General features: G+C 44.5%; 1 protein-coding gene across 1 annotated transcript in view; it reads right to left on the bottom strand.

The window, feature by feature from the left end:
* C5PH5orf22 (chromosome 5p C5orf22 homolog) overlaps positions 1-14,438 on the bottom strand; it is a 746,374-nt gene that overhangs the window by 22,688 nt on the left and 709,248 nt on the right. The window contains exon 8 of the mRNA XM_069613612.1: positions 5,289-5,355. Coding sequence (XP_069469713.1) covers positions 5,289-5,355 — 67 coding nt within the window. The remainder of the gene's footprint in view (positions 1-5,288; positions 5,356-14,438) is intronic.

The raw sequence follows: 14,438 nt of genomic DNA, 5'->3' as shown, positions 1-14,438 counted from the left end.
CAGAGAGAGCAACTGCAATGACTCACCAGAAGGCACCGGACTTAAAAACCCAGTGAATGTAGGGGACATCGTGCTGCTAAGAACCTTTATTAGGCAGTGAAATGTGCCACGATTTACAGATCCTCACACTGTAGAAAAGGTGGCAGACCGTGTTGTCAAGCTCGAGGGGAAGTCAGTCTGAAACCACCTGTCTGAAATAAAGCCCTACAAAGCAGCGGCCTCACTTGGCAACGAGTTCAACAGGACCAATGTTCAGCAGCTAGAAGAGCTACAAGTGAATTCGGAACTTACACTGCCGAGTGGAGGACACTAAATGGTCACTCGCTCACGGGCAGCAGAGTTAGGGACCAGACCGCTCATCGACTTAGAGTGAGGATACACTGTCTGTTATTTTATCCTCTAAACATCTTGAACGCGAAAGCCGATCTAATTGTTAATGATTGTTCATGTTGCCCGCTGCCCACCGCCCGGATACTTTGTCAAACTAATTTGTCCACACTGCAAGAAGACCCAGTAGATTCCGAGCACGATTCACCTGAGTATATTATCTTGCCTTTATAGATTATTTGGCCCAAACATACCCACAGCTCGAGCGCGGCGATCCCCCAAATCGCGCCACACGAAGAGACCCATCAGTAAGGAAAGTGTGGGAAGAAGCATTCGTGTTTGCAATAAATTATTATTTGGTCCGCTGGGCTTAAAATGTACTTACAATACTAAAACAATAACGCATTTCTTCGTGTATTTCAGGAGGGCAACTATATCTCCAGGCTGCGGGAGGACCAGCAGTACAGGTAAAGATGAGTGAAATAATGAAGAATAAGCTATCTTGCTGTTTATGATTATTCCTAGCAGTTTTGTGATTATATTTTGGAGGATCTCTTTCGTTGCTAGTGCTACTGCTTTATACTCTACTAATATTCCCCCAATTCAAGCAGATGGAACAACCATGTCAGGTGGCCAGGGGAGCACTGCAGACACGGGAAGGAGACGTAAGCGCAGTGTTGACACAGAAATGAAAGGGGTAGACATGTATCTCACCAACACTGCTCGATTGTCTAATAACATGTGGTACAAACACATTACCAAAGTAGGTAGGGAAACCACCAGGGAGAGCCGTTGTGGCTGCTCATTAATTCCCCTACGCCATGAGTGCCTCCAGAACGTTCATAGCAACTGAAATACCAGCATCAAGAGCACAGTGCTTAATGTATCTCTCGATGGTGACAACTCGAGGAAGGTTCCAGGGAAAGCCAGCAACACCGAGATGGAGGTCCAGAGCAACGTTCCTGTATGAAGATAATTACATAAAGACATTAAACATGATGAAAAATTATTGGCAGTTAGATGAAGCCATAGTACGTAACAGATGGGCCAGAGAAGGGAGAAACTAAAAGCATTAACACTGAAAGAATTGCCATGTCCTTGGACAAGAGTGAAAGAAACAGGAGGGGAACATGGATGCTGGGAAAGACAGCAGATACTGGTGTATGGCCAAGTATACACAGAAGATGGATGAAGGATGGCGTAGTGGGGAGCAAGGCACTGACACTAGCGCAATCACCCATGAAAAGGTACAGGAAGAAAACAACAGTTGCCTAAAGGAGTGAGAGGTAATCGCAAAAATACCAACATGGGTGGAGAATGAAGCAGGACCGATGCCAATAATACCCCGGAAGACACCACCACTGTGTTATCGGAACAAGGGTGAAGTAGCGGCGAGAATGTCGGATGCAGGAGCATTGAAAAACATGCAGCCATGCAGGAAGGAACAGCAGTACTGATGGACCACTACTGGGCGTGCAGATCGAAGGCATACGAGAAGCTACCACCTGACTGGGGAGGAGTTTGCTTGTTGGTACACATCAATATGCCGCCATTGGTCGTGCCCCGAAAAGATGTGAAGCTTCATGAGTTCCCAGAATGGACACTAACAAAAGGAAGAGGAGGTCTGTGGAAGGGGTACCAACAGCCAAGAGAGAGGAGCCAGCTGAATTGAGCAGAGTAAAGAGAGGAGGAATTTAGTTCTCAGAAGCATCAGAGACAGCGTTAGATGAAGTTCCGGCAGAACACAGACTGTTCAGTAGGACACAAATGTTCTTTGCAGCAATAATACCATCTGTACAATCATACACAAATGCAAAGTGGCTACAGATTACCCATTGGGAGCTGATGGTGACGATCAACTGCATAGTGAATGGGTTCAACGCAATAAAATAAGAGCTCCGACCAATGAGGTTGGTGGCACTCCAGAATAGATACTTCCTGTATCTTCTCACAGCAATGGAAGGAGGCATTTGCGCAAAGATTGGGAGTTCCTGTTGCACGTTCATAACTGCCAATGATGAAGACAACGGTACCCTGTCGGAAGCAGTATATCCGCTATCGCTGATGCATGCCAAAATGGAAGAAGAAGCAAAGGGGGCTGGAAAAGACCAGAGATGGATAGCGTACGGCTTGGAGGCCGTCACGGCTGTCAGATGCCGTCACGGCTGTCAGATGGACTAAAGTTGATAATGGGAGCACTGGTACTGGCAGTAGTGTCAATGTTCGGAATAAAGATTTGCTTAATTAAGTGCAAGAAGACAGCAGAGGAAGCGATCGGGATGCAGGGTCCTGATGGATGTGAACATAGGAGGAGCAAAGGACGAAATTGTGACAGAAAGAAACAAGATAAGGGAGAGAATAGCGACATGTGAATTGTTCCCGATTGGAGCAATGAAGTTGGACAACCCATTTGATTCAAAGTATTATGAAGGAAAGTGGGTGTGATGCAACCCCGAAAGAGTGTGCTGTTATATGAACTGGTCTTTCGATGATCATACGAATTACTATGGACACCTCAGAGGAATAACGAAGATATGACAACCAAAAGCAAAAGGATTGACGTATAAGGATATGGTCGACACGTCGACCAGAGGGGGGACTGAAGAGGGAATCAGGATCCTGGGACCACCCCACCCTCCCATCAAGTTCTTGACAAGACAGAAGGCCATAAAACACTGCAACCACCCATTCTATTATGGACGAATCCCAAATGCATCAATGATCGACAAAAACACTGAGAGGTACCCTCTAAGTTAGCCATACAGACCAGGTGTGGTACAAATCTATTCATGCGTGAGTGAAGTGCCGAATACTACGGTCAGAGACACCTATATGGAGAGCTTGGACTGAGCACAGAGAAGCCATGCTGCTGACGTCATTAGAGACAGCACGACGTAGCAGCATTAGACATGAACTACACATGCAATCCACACTGCGCGGCACAAACACACATTCGAATAAATGAAGAACATGAGCGTACAGTTCTATATTTAGAGGATAGATTCATGTACATTATTTTTTACATATACATTTATTATATACATACTGTAATTGCTTTTATTATTTTTGGCATTAGCCAAATGCAGTAACGCATAAACCGCAAGGCACAAGAGATCCTGAGCGAGCTTGCTGATGCTTAAATACAATAATCGCGTGGATATACATGAGTATATGACTGGGTACAAGGCGAGTGAAACAAAGCCCACAGCCAAGGCCGCAAGATACGAAGACATTCCAATCCCGAGACGACAAAAGGACCAGCTGCACCAAAATAGAATACATCCTCATAATCCGGAGCTGCAGAGCTCAATTTTGCTATACCTAAACGCGTGATGCAGCGGAAGCAGACAATGGACAGTGATCAGTGGTGAGAAAGGCGAGCCGATCCCAGGCAGCTAGATGCAAGCTACAACAAGTATGCAACAAGTATGCAAAAAGTGTTGCAATGAGCGGGACATGGTCTCGTAGGCAAGGGTGGTGCACACAAGTTACAATACAGACACAATCATTCACGTCACCTTGAAATGGTGCACAGTGAGCGGAGAACCATTTTGGGTTCCAGGCCTGGGGACATCAGCTCTAGCCAATCACAGTTTAGTTCCCTAGGGGTGAGTAGCAACAAGCAAGAACCGATGGTAAGACCTCTACTCTACAACAATGTTATAGTTAGTAAATTGGGGCTGGAATAGGCCAGCCACCTGACATGTAAGAGCCAGGAGAATAATACATACAGTTACCCATATAGGTTATTACACTCCGGACGGCCAATCTCACACAGCGATAGGTTTTTGGAGAGCGCCCCAAGTTGTGACGGAGTAGTGATGCAATTTTGTAATAAAACTGGCCTGTGAGCCAGAGGAAGCTGAAGACGTACTGGAATTCACCTGTATTCTTGTGCTGATCCCTGTTGGTTTTGTCTGGAATAAACTGCAGTTTGAACTTGCTGTAGACTTGAGCATACCTGGGAGTCTGTGCATATTGTTGGCATGTCCGATATGAGGGAATGTCCGTGACTCCGACACCCGCACTGCATCTTAATCAAATACGATGTGGACTCGGAGGTTGGATTCATGCAACTTTTTTATTTCACCTTCCTCCTTTACACTGCCTTCCTTTCCTCCCCCCTCATCACTTCCTGCCCACCGCTCTCCCCAAGTCCCACCCCCAAACTACATTTCCCAAACTCCCTGACACTACACATATTATTTAATAGGTAGATAATGCACACAAATACAGAATAAATCAAGATTGTATCTCAGTTCTTTTTAGGACCTTCTCCCTGAATGTAGGAAGCCAGCATGCAAAGAAAGAGTATACGCTGCTATGAACACTTCCCCATGACGTACTCTGCGAGGGCAGGTGGTCTCCTTCACCTGTGCCCACCAGTTCCTGGCCTGCACCCTCAACCCTGCACCCTCGTCGTACTTACCTTTCATCACGGAATGGTCCATGCAGGAAGCTGACATCTACTCCAAGGAGTCGCGGATGCTGGTTTCGCAGAGATTGGCATCTGGCTTGGCGTCTGCCTTCAAGATGGCGGCCCGCCAGACGCTAGTCAGGCACACATGAACGCAGAACCGCAAGAATGAAAACACTTCCGGTCTGTACTTACGAAACACCAGAGGAAGGTTCTTATGGCATCTATGCAACGGCTCACACCAGGAGGTGTTTTTCAGACCCACGCTCCACTGTTCTTACGACAGTAATTTACTTTGGTGTTAGGGCAATTTAGGAAGACTCTAGGTTTTCGTAATTAGGGTTTATGATTTTGTCAAACTACGTGTTGTATGTTTTCACTTTCCGGCTCCACATGGAAACAACACCATGTGCAGCTACGCATACTTGCAGCTAGAAGCATCCATACACAGAGCATGGACATACTGGGATGTAATGCACAGGCCCTTAGTTGGATGGTGCATTTTAGCATTATACTCTCTAAAGCAGAATATTCCACTGATTACCATTTCATAGTCTGGAGGCTCCATACGAGTCTTTAAACGGTGCACAAGGGGTAACAGGGACTGCATTCTGTAAAACAAAGAAAACAAAACACTGATCCTTAATTCCTCATTTATGGAAAGGCAACATGTAAATACCAGAATTCCACACATTAATACAAATATTGTTTACAGTTAACGTAGAGATGTGCAGAATTAAGGTGCATTCCTTTTCCCGAATGCAGACAGAAATATATTTACTGGGGATGCCAAAATAAGTGTGTGATGAATCCTTACTCGATGGGATACGACTGGGGCGACTGATTCTATAAACTATGCCAATATAACAGTGTCTGGTGAATCCTTACTCGATAGGAGACACCTGTGTCTGCTGCTTCTTCCTGTGTCTACTGCTCCTTATAAAGTATTCTAATATAATAGAGGCTGATGAATTGTACTCAATGGGAGATGCCTGGAATACTGATACTTGTAAACTTAAGTAAGCCAATAAAATAGTGTCTGATCCATCCTTACTCAATGGAGGTTTTTCCTGGGCAACCGAATCTTGTAAACCTAACTAAAACAATGTCATAGTGTCTGAAGACCAATGTAATGGTGTCTGAAGAATCCTTATTCAATGGGAAATGCCTGAAGCGACTGATACTTATGAACTATACCAATATAACAGTGTCTGAGGATTCCTTACTCAATGGGAGACACAAGGAGCTACTGAGTATTATAAACTATGCACAAATAATAGTGTCTGATGAATCCTCATTCAATGGAATACACCAGGGGAGACTGAATCTTAACTATACCAATATGATAGTATCTAATGAATCCTTACTCAATGGGAGAAATCCGGAGTTGCTGATTATTATGAAATATGCCAATATAATAGTGTCTGATGAACCCTTATTCAATTGGAGCTGCCTGGAGCGACTGATTCTTATAAACTATGCCAATATAACAGTGTCTGACGATTCCTTACTCAATGTGAGACACAAGGAGCAATCGATTCGTATACACTGTGGCCAAATAATAGTGTCTGATGAATCCGTATTCAATGGGATATGCCGGGGGTGACTGATTCTTAACTATGCTGATATACTAGTGTCTGATGAATCCATACTAAATGGGAGACACCTGGAGCAACAGGTTCTTATAAACTATAACAGTGTCTGTGGAAATCTTACTCAATGGGACACGCCCGGAGCTACTGATTATTAAAAATATTTGCGAATATAAGAGTGTCCGATGAATCCTGCCTCAATAGGAGACACCTATCAATACTGCATCTCAGAAACTATGCCAATATAATATTACCTATTGAATCCTTACTTAATGGGAGACACCTGCAGCTATTGATTCGTATACACTACGCCAACATAATAGTGACTTTGAATCTTTTCTCAATAGAACTTGCTTGGAACGACTGCTTCTTATAAACTATGCCAATATAATAGTGTCTGATGAATCCTTATTCAATGGGAGATGGCTGGAGTGACTGATTCTTATAAACTATGACCATACAATAGTGTAACGATTCCGTACTCAATGAGAGACACAAGGAGATACTGATTCTTATAAACTGTGCCCAAATTATAGTGTCTGACAAAACCTTACTCAATGGGAGACGCCTGGAGCTACTGATGTAACAGTGTCTGATGAATCATTCCTTAATAGGAGACACCTAGAGCTAGTGCTTGTTATAAAGTATGCCAATATAATAGTGTCTGATGAATCCTTACTCGATGGGAGATGCCAGAGGTGCGGATTCTTATAAATAATGCCAATTTAATAGTGTCTGTTGAATCCTTTCTCAATAGGAAATGCCTGGAGCTACGGATTCTTATAAACTATGCCAATATAATAGTGTCTGATGAATCCTTACTCCATGGAAGACGTCTGGTCTACTGATTCTTATAGACTGTGCCAATATAAACGTGTCTGATCAATCCTAACTCAATGGGAGACACCCGGAGCTTCTGATTATTATGGAATATGCCAATATTATAGTGCCTGATGAATCCTTATTCAATGGAATCCACCAGGGGAGACTGAATCTTAACTATACCGATATGATAATGTCTGATGAATCCTTACTCAATGGGAGACATCCGGAGCTGCTGATTATTATGAAATATGCCAATATAATAGTGCCTGATGAATCCTTATTCAATTGGAGATGCCTGGAGTGACTGTTTCTTATAAACTATGCCATTATAACAGTGTCAGAAGAATCCTTACTCCATGGAAGAAGTCTGGGCTACTGATTCTTATAGACTGTGCCAATATAGAAGTGTCTGATCAATCCTATCTCAATGGGAGACACCTCAGGCTACTACTGACTCTTATAAACTACTAGCTTGCATACCCGGCGTTGCCTGGGATTTCATTTTCTCATGAGCACCATTTGTTAGAAACAACTTAAGGTATCTTTACGCTTTTTTGGAAAGGCTCCATAAGAAAGGTGAAAAGATAAGGAGGATAGAGCTCAGGGGCAACGTGCTCGCCTTGGAATCAAGACGACAGAGCAACACAGGTTCGATCCCGGTCCACACTTACAAACCTCTGGGTATTAAGCGCGTTATAAATAACCTATCATATCATATCATACATTCACTACATTTTTTGATTATTTTATATTTTTTAAATGTTTTCTTATAAAGACAACACAGCACAATATGTTGTTCTTCTTCTGTACATGATAACAACACAGATTCCTGAGCAGCATGATGGGTGACATGATGCCTACGGTGCCAACAACTATGGACCTAAAGTTCAATATTATCAAAGTACACGTTTATTGTAAGGCTTGTTTATAAACAACATCCTTTGTTTTTACAGTTGGAGCAAAGCTATAAAACTGATTTGGGGAACTCACTTTAGAACAAGTAACACATAACTGCCCATGAGAGAAACATGGGGATTCCAAGTTGATAACAGTGTACTTCATTGACTGGCCCTGTGCCTCCTTGATTGTGATACCGAATGCCAGCCTAACCAGGAACTGTATGCGCTTGAAACTGAACTCCATGTCTGTCGGAATGAGTGGAATGCGGGGTTGAATCCATCTTCTCCTTTTCCCTTCCCGGTCAACACTGTCGCTTCAATTATGTTGGGCAGCAATTTTTTAACGCAGAGCCTTGTACCTTAACACAGCTGAGGTGTGTCGAGATTGCGAAGCAGCATGATGGGTGACCCAACTTTCAGTCAAAGGTGATGTGGTGGCAATCCCGGTTGGACGAGGGAGCTGAGGAATTCTGTTGGATAGTTTATGACTTTATCGGCATCACCACCGTATCGACTGAGTTGAACTAAGTAACTGTCCCCGGAAGCACATACTTAATCTGATTATTAATTTCATGGACAGAATAATGTTTTGCTGCAAGATGGCTCGTTCACACAGCCACCCGTGAAATAACACTTTAGCACTATTCGTAAGAGAGTAACAGAAATGCCTGTCACACCTCTTCTCATAGCAACAATTTGGAAACTTCTGGAAGTTTCCAAACTTCACCTTTCGCCTATCAGGGCCATACGCTTTCGCCTTTCGCCTCTGTAAGGAAGGCATAGTATCAAAGTAAGACAAACACAAGTGATCACAGTTCAAGGGTGTTTATTACACTCTATACATGGGTGAGGAAAATGCCTAATCTAAACCTACCTCCAATATGGGAGCATGCTACGACTATCAAATAATAATAATACAGTCCTAGTGGAGTCTAGTTAAATAAAAGGGCCTATACTAAAAACAACTATTGCCAATTTGCTGCTATACTACCAAAGGAGCGTGGGATAATCTTCACAAGAAAAGGAAGAAGTGTTCACACAATGATAAGCCAGGATGTTATGGATGTGGTCTCCCTTCCCCACGTTTTTAGCATGGGACAAGGCAGGACTCTTGAGCACAACGCACTCCTGGGCCTCTAGGGCACAAATGTACAGTTCCTTTTTTAAATTTCAGGGCCCTCTGTTCCCAAGTCTCTTTGATACAAAGTCTCTTGCTTCAGAGACCCTGATGTATCGTACACAACACCAAAAGTTCCTTTTGTTAATCTTTACGGTGGGCAATTTCTCCTCGCCCCTGGGTACCCCTAAGCCGGGTTCTGATCCTTCTCTCACAATAGACTTCCTCGGTCGGGCTTAGACACACCATTCACTGTGGACATCCCTCAGTCGGGTTCACGTTTGTTGACACAATGTTCGCAGGTGTATCACTGTTCACCCCAATTCGTAGGCATCCGTCAGTCGGGTACACATTTGCCTATAAATCTAAATATCACCACTTTGTAATCTTCGGGAATCTTAACGTCTTTTTAAACAATTGTGCAGCTTACGCTCTTCCTTTACGGTTTCCAGAAACACTCGTCAATTGAAACAAAGACTTTCAAAGGTTGATTACATCTTGCCGGGTTATTCGGTTTTCCCCCATGACAGATGCTGGTTTTCACAAAATCACACACCATTCCCCTCTTCCGGGCACAAACGCCACCATTCTAAATTCTTTAGTCTCATGCACACTTTCACCACGTGTCAAAGACCTTCGACTGTATAAGGGGTTTGACTCGACCCATGTATGACCACTTTGACACCTTACGTCGGCCTCCCCTAGGATTCCCGATTTGATAGTTTGGTTAAACAGTTCTTAGTTCATTACTTTCAAAATCCTTACGAGAGGGATCAGTTAGAGAAATTTGGATGGACGCCCACGTGGCGCCGGACCACTCAAAGAGACTTCTGTCTTTTATCTTCGTTCTTATGATGTTGCCACTGCAACATTGAGCCTAACACAGGCCGGTCCAGTATCAGTTTCCTCCGACTCTCCGGCTGTGTTGAACTCGTTGGTACTTCTTCTGCCTCAGGAGTCAAGGACGGTACCACGGCAGCAAGCACTGGCTATCAGTACGGGAGGGCAGCGTGTACCATTGACATCTGTCACACCACTCGCCAGCTGAGATTCCTGGTCTTACATTCCCTTTTGCGGAGGCCTCACAGGTCTGGGTTAAAAAGGGCAAGGGCAATTCCCTCCTGGTCGTCCTCTGAACTTCCACCGCATTTCTCCTCCGTTTAAACTGCTGTCCCGGAATAGCTGCTTCCTCGTGCGTTCGGCCTTGCTCAAACTGTGCTCTCGTGCTTCACCTTTTATCCCTGTGAGGAAGGGAAAGGGTAGTCAGGTGTGTATAGTAATCGGCAATTGCCTAACTCTGCCCGACCCTGGTGTTGGGACATGTCAGGTAAACGGCTCTGGTATTAGTCCGTTTTAGCTCACATAGTGAGAAAGTGTTTGTGTCTGAAAAGGGGCCAGGGGGAAAGTTTCCAAATGCCCTGCTGGGCAGGATGGGGAAAAGGTGTCATAAGGAAGGGGATACCGCGTCTCACCCTTTGGTGTCCCACTTCCACTTCCCGAAGACCCGTCCAGGTGATCCTCCGCCACTGGTCCACCCCCAGGAACTGGATCCAATAGCGATGGCCGTGTCCTGGCCACTATAGATATATAGATATATATATATATATATAAATAAAACAGGGTCATTCTCCTTCTGCATTAGGGCTTTTACATTGAAAGTTTAGAACTAACGGAGATGAAGGAGGATAGCTGTGAGGCGGGTGTGTGTATTATCCATTTTAATGTACACATTACTCAAGATAGGGGTGAGTGGCTGGGGTAGGCCAAAGGCTAGGTCACCCAAAACACCCTATCCTTTCATGGAACCTACGCCTGGTGATTTGCATAAAAGCAAAAAGCATTTTGGGAACATTTGAATACCCACAATTTGATATTTGAACTAAGTCTGTAACAGTGATTCAGCAAGAAACCCTTTTGAGCAAGTAATGGGTGCTGGGCTCTCTGAACTTTCCATTGGTCACAATACTCAACCTAACAAAAAATATCTGTACATTGGAAGTCATTTATACCAATTTGAACACCTCCGGAACAGACCATGAGGATTTGGCTATTCTGAACGGAGTGCACGGTCTCCCATGCCATGGCTGCTCCTGTGTGAGATCTCAGCTCTGAAAGAAATCTGGGAGTTTTCTGGGCCTCGGGATGGAGCAGAGCTACGGAAGCACTCCGACAAGATGAGCTTTGCAGGAGCTCTGCTCGGTCTTGTTCCGGCCCATTTCCTACCCTGGCCCTTTCAACATTTTAATTTCTGAGACAGGCAGCTGTTTTGCAGGGAGAACCTGTCAGCAGCCTACCAATCTCCACAGAATATGCCCCACTGGGGACCTTTATGTTCCTGGAAGCATAATGAGTGGCAGACGCACTGTATAGCCAGTGGCCCGAGCCATGGCATGCCGCTTCAGTCTCCGTGTATACACCCAAATAAGATTTGGGAGGCCCGGGCTACAGTCCCACAGCAATGTCTACATGTCCTACATGCGACAGACTTGGACACAACCTCTTACGATTGCAGCAAATGTTTTAATCTCAGCAAGCAGAGTGAACGCATGACTCACCGCCAAAGCTTTAATTCTCCACTTAACATGCTCATGGCACCCAGGCGCTCCATGCTGCCACTACTCAGGAGCTAACTCCAGACTCTCGCATAATTATACAGAAGCACAGATTGGAATCCATATTGCTTGCCAATATTCCAAGGGATTCCAATTTGACTATGATTAAGGGGAAAGCCTAAAATTAGTTAACTTATAAATACATTTTAGGAAGAGATCGAGGGAAAACACTGGGCAGTATCTGGAAAGCTAAATTATCCAGGTGGGCTTCAAGAACGTTTGACAAAACGCGTGTCTCCGGGGAGAATATAAACAAGAATCTAGTTAGGAAAAAACAAATAGGCTTTTTAGGGTTGACCCAGCCGCAACAAGTTGAAAACCTTTTCCAGTCTCCAGGTTGTCATGGAGAGGCCAAAAAGAGATTAGCAGACATAAAGGTGGGAGGGGTGAAGCCATAGCCTTCTCGGGAAAAGCCAGAAGAAGCAATGTACTAGTGTTGAACTTACAATCTTGTTTGTGAAATGCAGCTTCCATTTTGTCAGAAGATGGAGCAGTGTTTTCCATTCTATCCAAATCTCCTTTTCTCCAAGTGTTGGTAAAGAGAGCCTAGAATCTCAAAATGCTTGAGCTCAGTGGTTCTGTGAGCCCTCCCACCCGCAATAAAAAACACCACAATAAAGTAGGTCAAGTTGTTCCATGTGGCCAGATGTCACGGATAGGAAAGAACATTACGACTAAAGATTCGCCCAATCAGCTATGGAGTCCGAGGCAACTTTCCCTTTGGACAACTTGGGGTACATTTTCCAGGAGTCTTAGAAAGATGTTTCAGCCTTTAAGAAGGAACACCAGGCACTTGGTCACATGGTAAAATGGACAGATCAATGCAGTATGGACCTACAGATCAGATCCTGACAACACCTTTTCCAGAGAATCCTCTCGAAGACGGTTTGTCCAAAGTTGAAGGTACCAGCAGTATTCCTGCAGCTAACACAAGAAAATGAGGACTTTTGGATAATTCCACTGAGGGGGCAAGAGCAATGTATTTTACTAATGACACAAAACAATTTGCGCCAGTGTAAGCCTGGATTTATTGTTGGTGTGAGTAGTGTCAGTTGGCAACACGTGTTTCGGCCGCTGGCCTTTTTCACAGCCGGACATATATTACGAATTGGTGATTACTGTTCGTCCCTTTCCATACTTAAATGAACCAATCAATGGGTACATTCCCCGAACTTCGTCCTTAGAGTTCTATTCTTGCTATTGTGTTCAATATCTTATAAACACGGTCTGAATGCGGGGATCGTAATACATGTCCGGCTGTGAAAAAGGCCAGCGGCCGAAACACGCGTCACCAACGCACTAACAATAAATCCAGGCTTACACTGGCACAAATTGTGTTGTGTCATTAGTAAACTGTGTGTAAAAAGAGGCATACCTTTAGCAGCACCCAAATGATTTCATGGGGAGACAAAAAGGTCTGAACAAACTATGATTCAGTGCAGCTTGCATTTCTTTTCCAGGTCACAGGTCTTTCCAACCCTGGAGTCCAAGGTGGCCTTCATGTTACCCTACCTAATGGACCAAGGTGCAGCCTGGTCCTTGCCTTTGGTCTCCAGCAATAGTCCAGCATAGCAGAACGTCAAACCTTTCAAGAGGAAACCGAAGCAAATGTTTGACAATAGGTTGTCTTCCTAAGTTGTTGACAGAAGCGACTAGAATGAAAACACAGGGACCTGGGGAAGGCTGCATCTTCCATCTCAATGCCCTGCTAAAAGAAAGTGATTGGCCTGAGGAGAGGGTGTGACGAATCAACTTCCCGTGCACAAGTGGTCCAGGGATGAATATCGGTTTGTAAACGATCAATCAGCCCGACACCTTTAGTACACCAGAAGTGATCCGAACAGATTGGAAACACAAGCAAATGAGAAACCTCCTTGTACAATTATGGTAAATGTGGACAAAACGGCAGGCTTACCTCCGAATGGTTATGGATCATTGGTTAGTTGGAAAACAGCTAAAATACAATTATTACCCAATAATAAAAGGGACTGTCCAGTCAGGGTTGTATACAAATATCTACTTTAATATTATCACAACAGACAGTTCTAGCACACTACAAAATACAACCCATCCTGTTAGGAATGCAGAGGATAGACAGTTTCAAAGAAGGAAAAGGGATGTGCTCTGGATAGGTAGTCGTTAATCGCAATAGTTTTAGGATACTTGGTTTCAACAGAAAGGGAGCAATGGGTCTTTAAAAATGTCACTAAGGGCCTTCGGAGAAGGACCTGTGGGACAGAACCACAATGTACCTTCTGTTGCAGAGTTTCAACAGAGATCAAGACGGGAGACAGCTGCAGGTATCAAGCGGCAGGCAGTTTAGCGAGAAGCTGAACAATGGCTGCAGGCTAGTCTGCACGGCGGCTCAGGGTTAGGAATCGTCGTCTCAGTGCTGGTCGGCAGTTCTGAAGCACTGGTCGAGGTGCCTTAGATGGCTTTAGCCACTGTGGCGTAACAGTCAGTGGTGCAGCCGGTTATAGCTCGAGGGGCTCGAAAATGTCCTGTGAGGGGACGTCGGTAGGGGATTGTTGATGCACTTCTCCTAGCTTCTTCACTGAGCTTGTGTTATCCATTAAGGCAGATAGCCCAAAGCTGAGGAGAGTGTTGCAGGCAGCTGCCTTGTCCTTGGTTTGGTTCAGAGACTCTCTG

The sequence above is a fragment of the Ambystoma mexicanum genome, chromosome 5p (genome assembly GCF_040938575.1).
Source record: "Ambystoma mexicanum isolate Mex_15411 chromosome 5p, UKY_AmexF1_1, whole genome shotgun sequence".
Taxonomy (NCBI): Eukaryota; Metazoa; Chordata; class Amphibia; order Caudata; family Ambystomatidae; genus Ambystoma; species Ambystoma mexicanum.
Note: the sequence above shows the minus strand (reverse complement) of the source record. Positions and strands in the feature narration are given on the sequence as shown.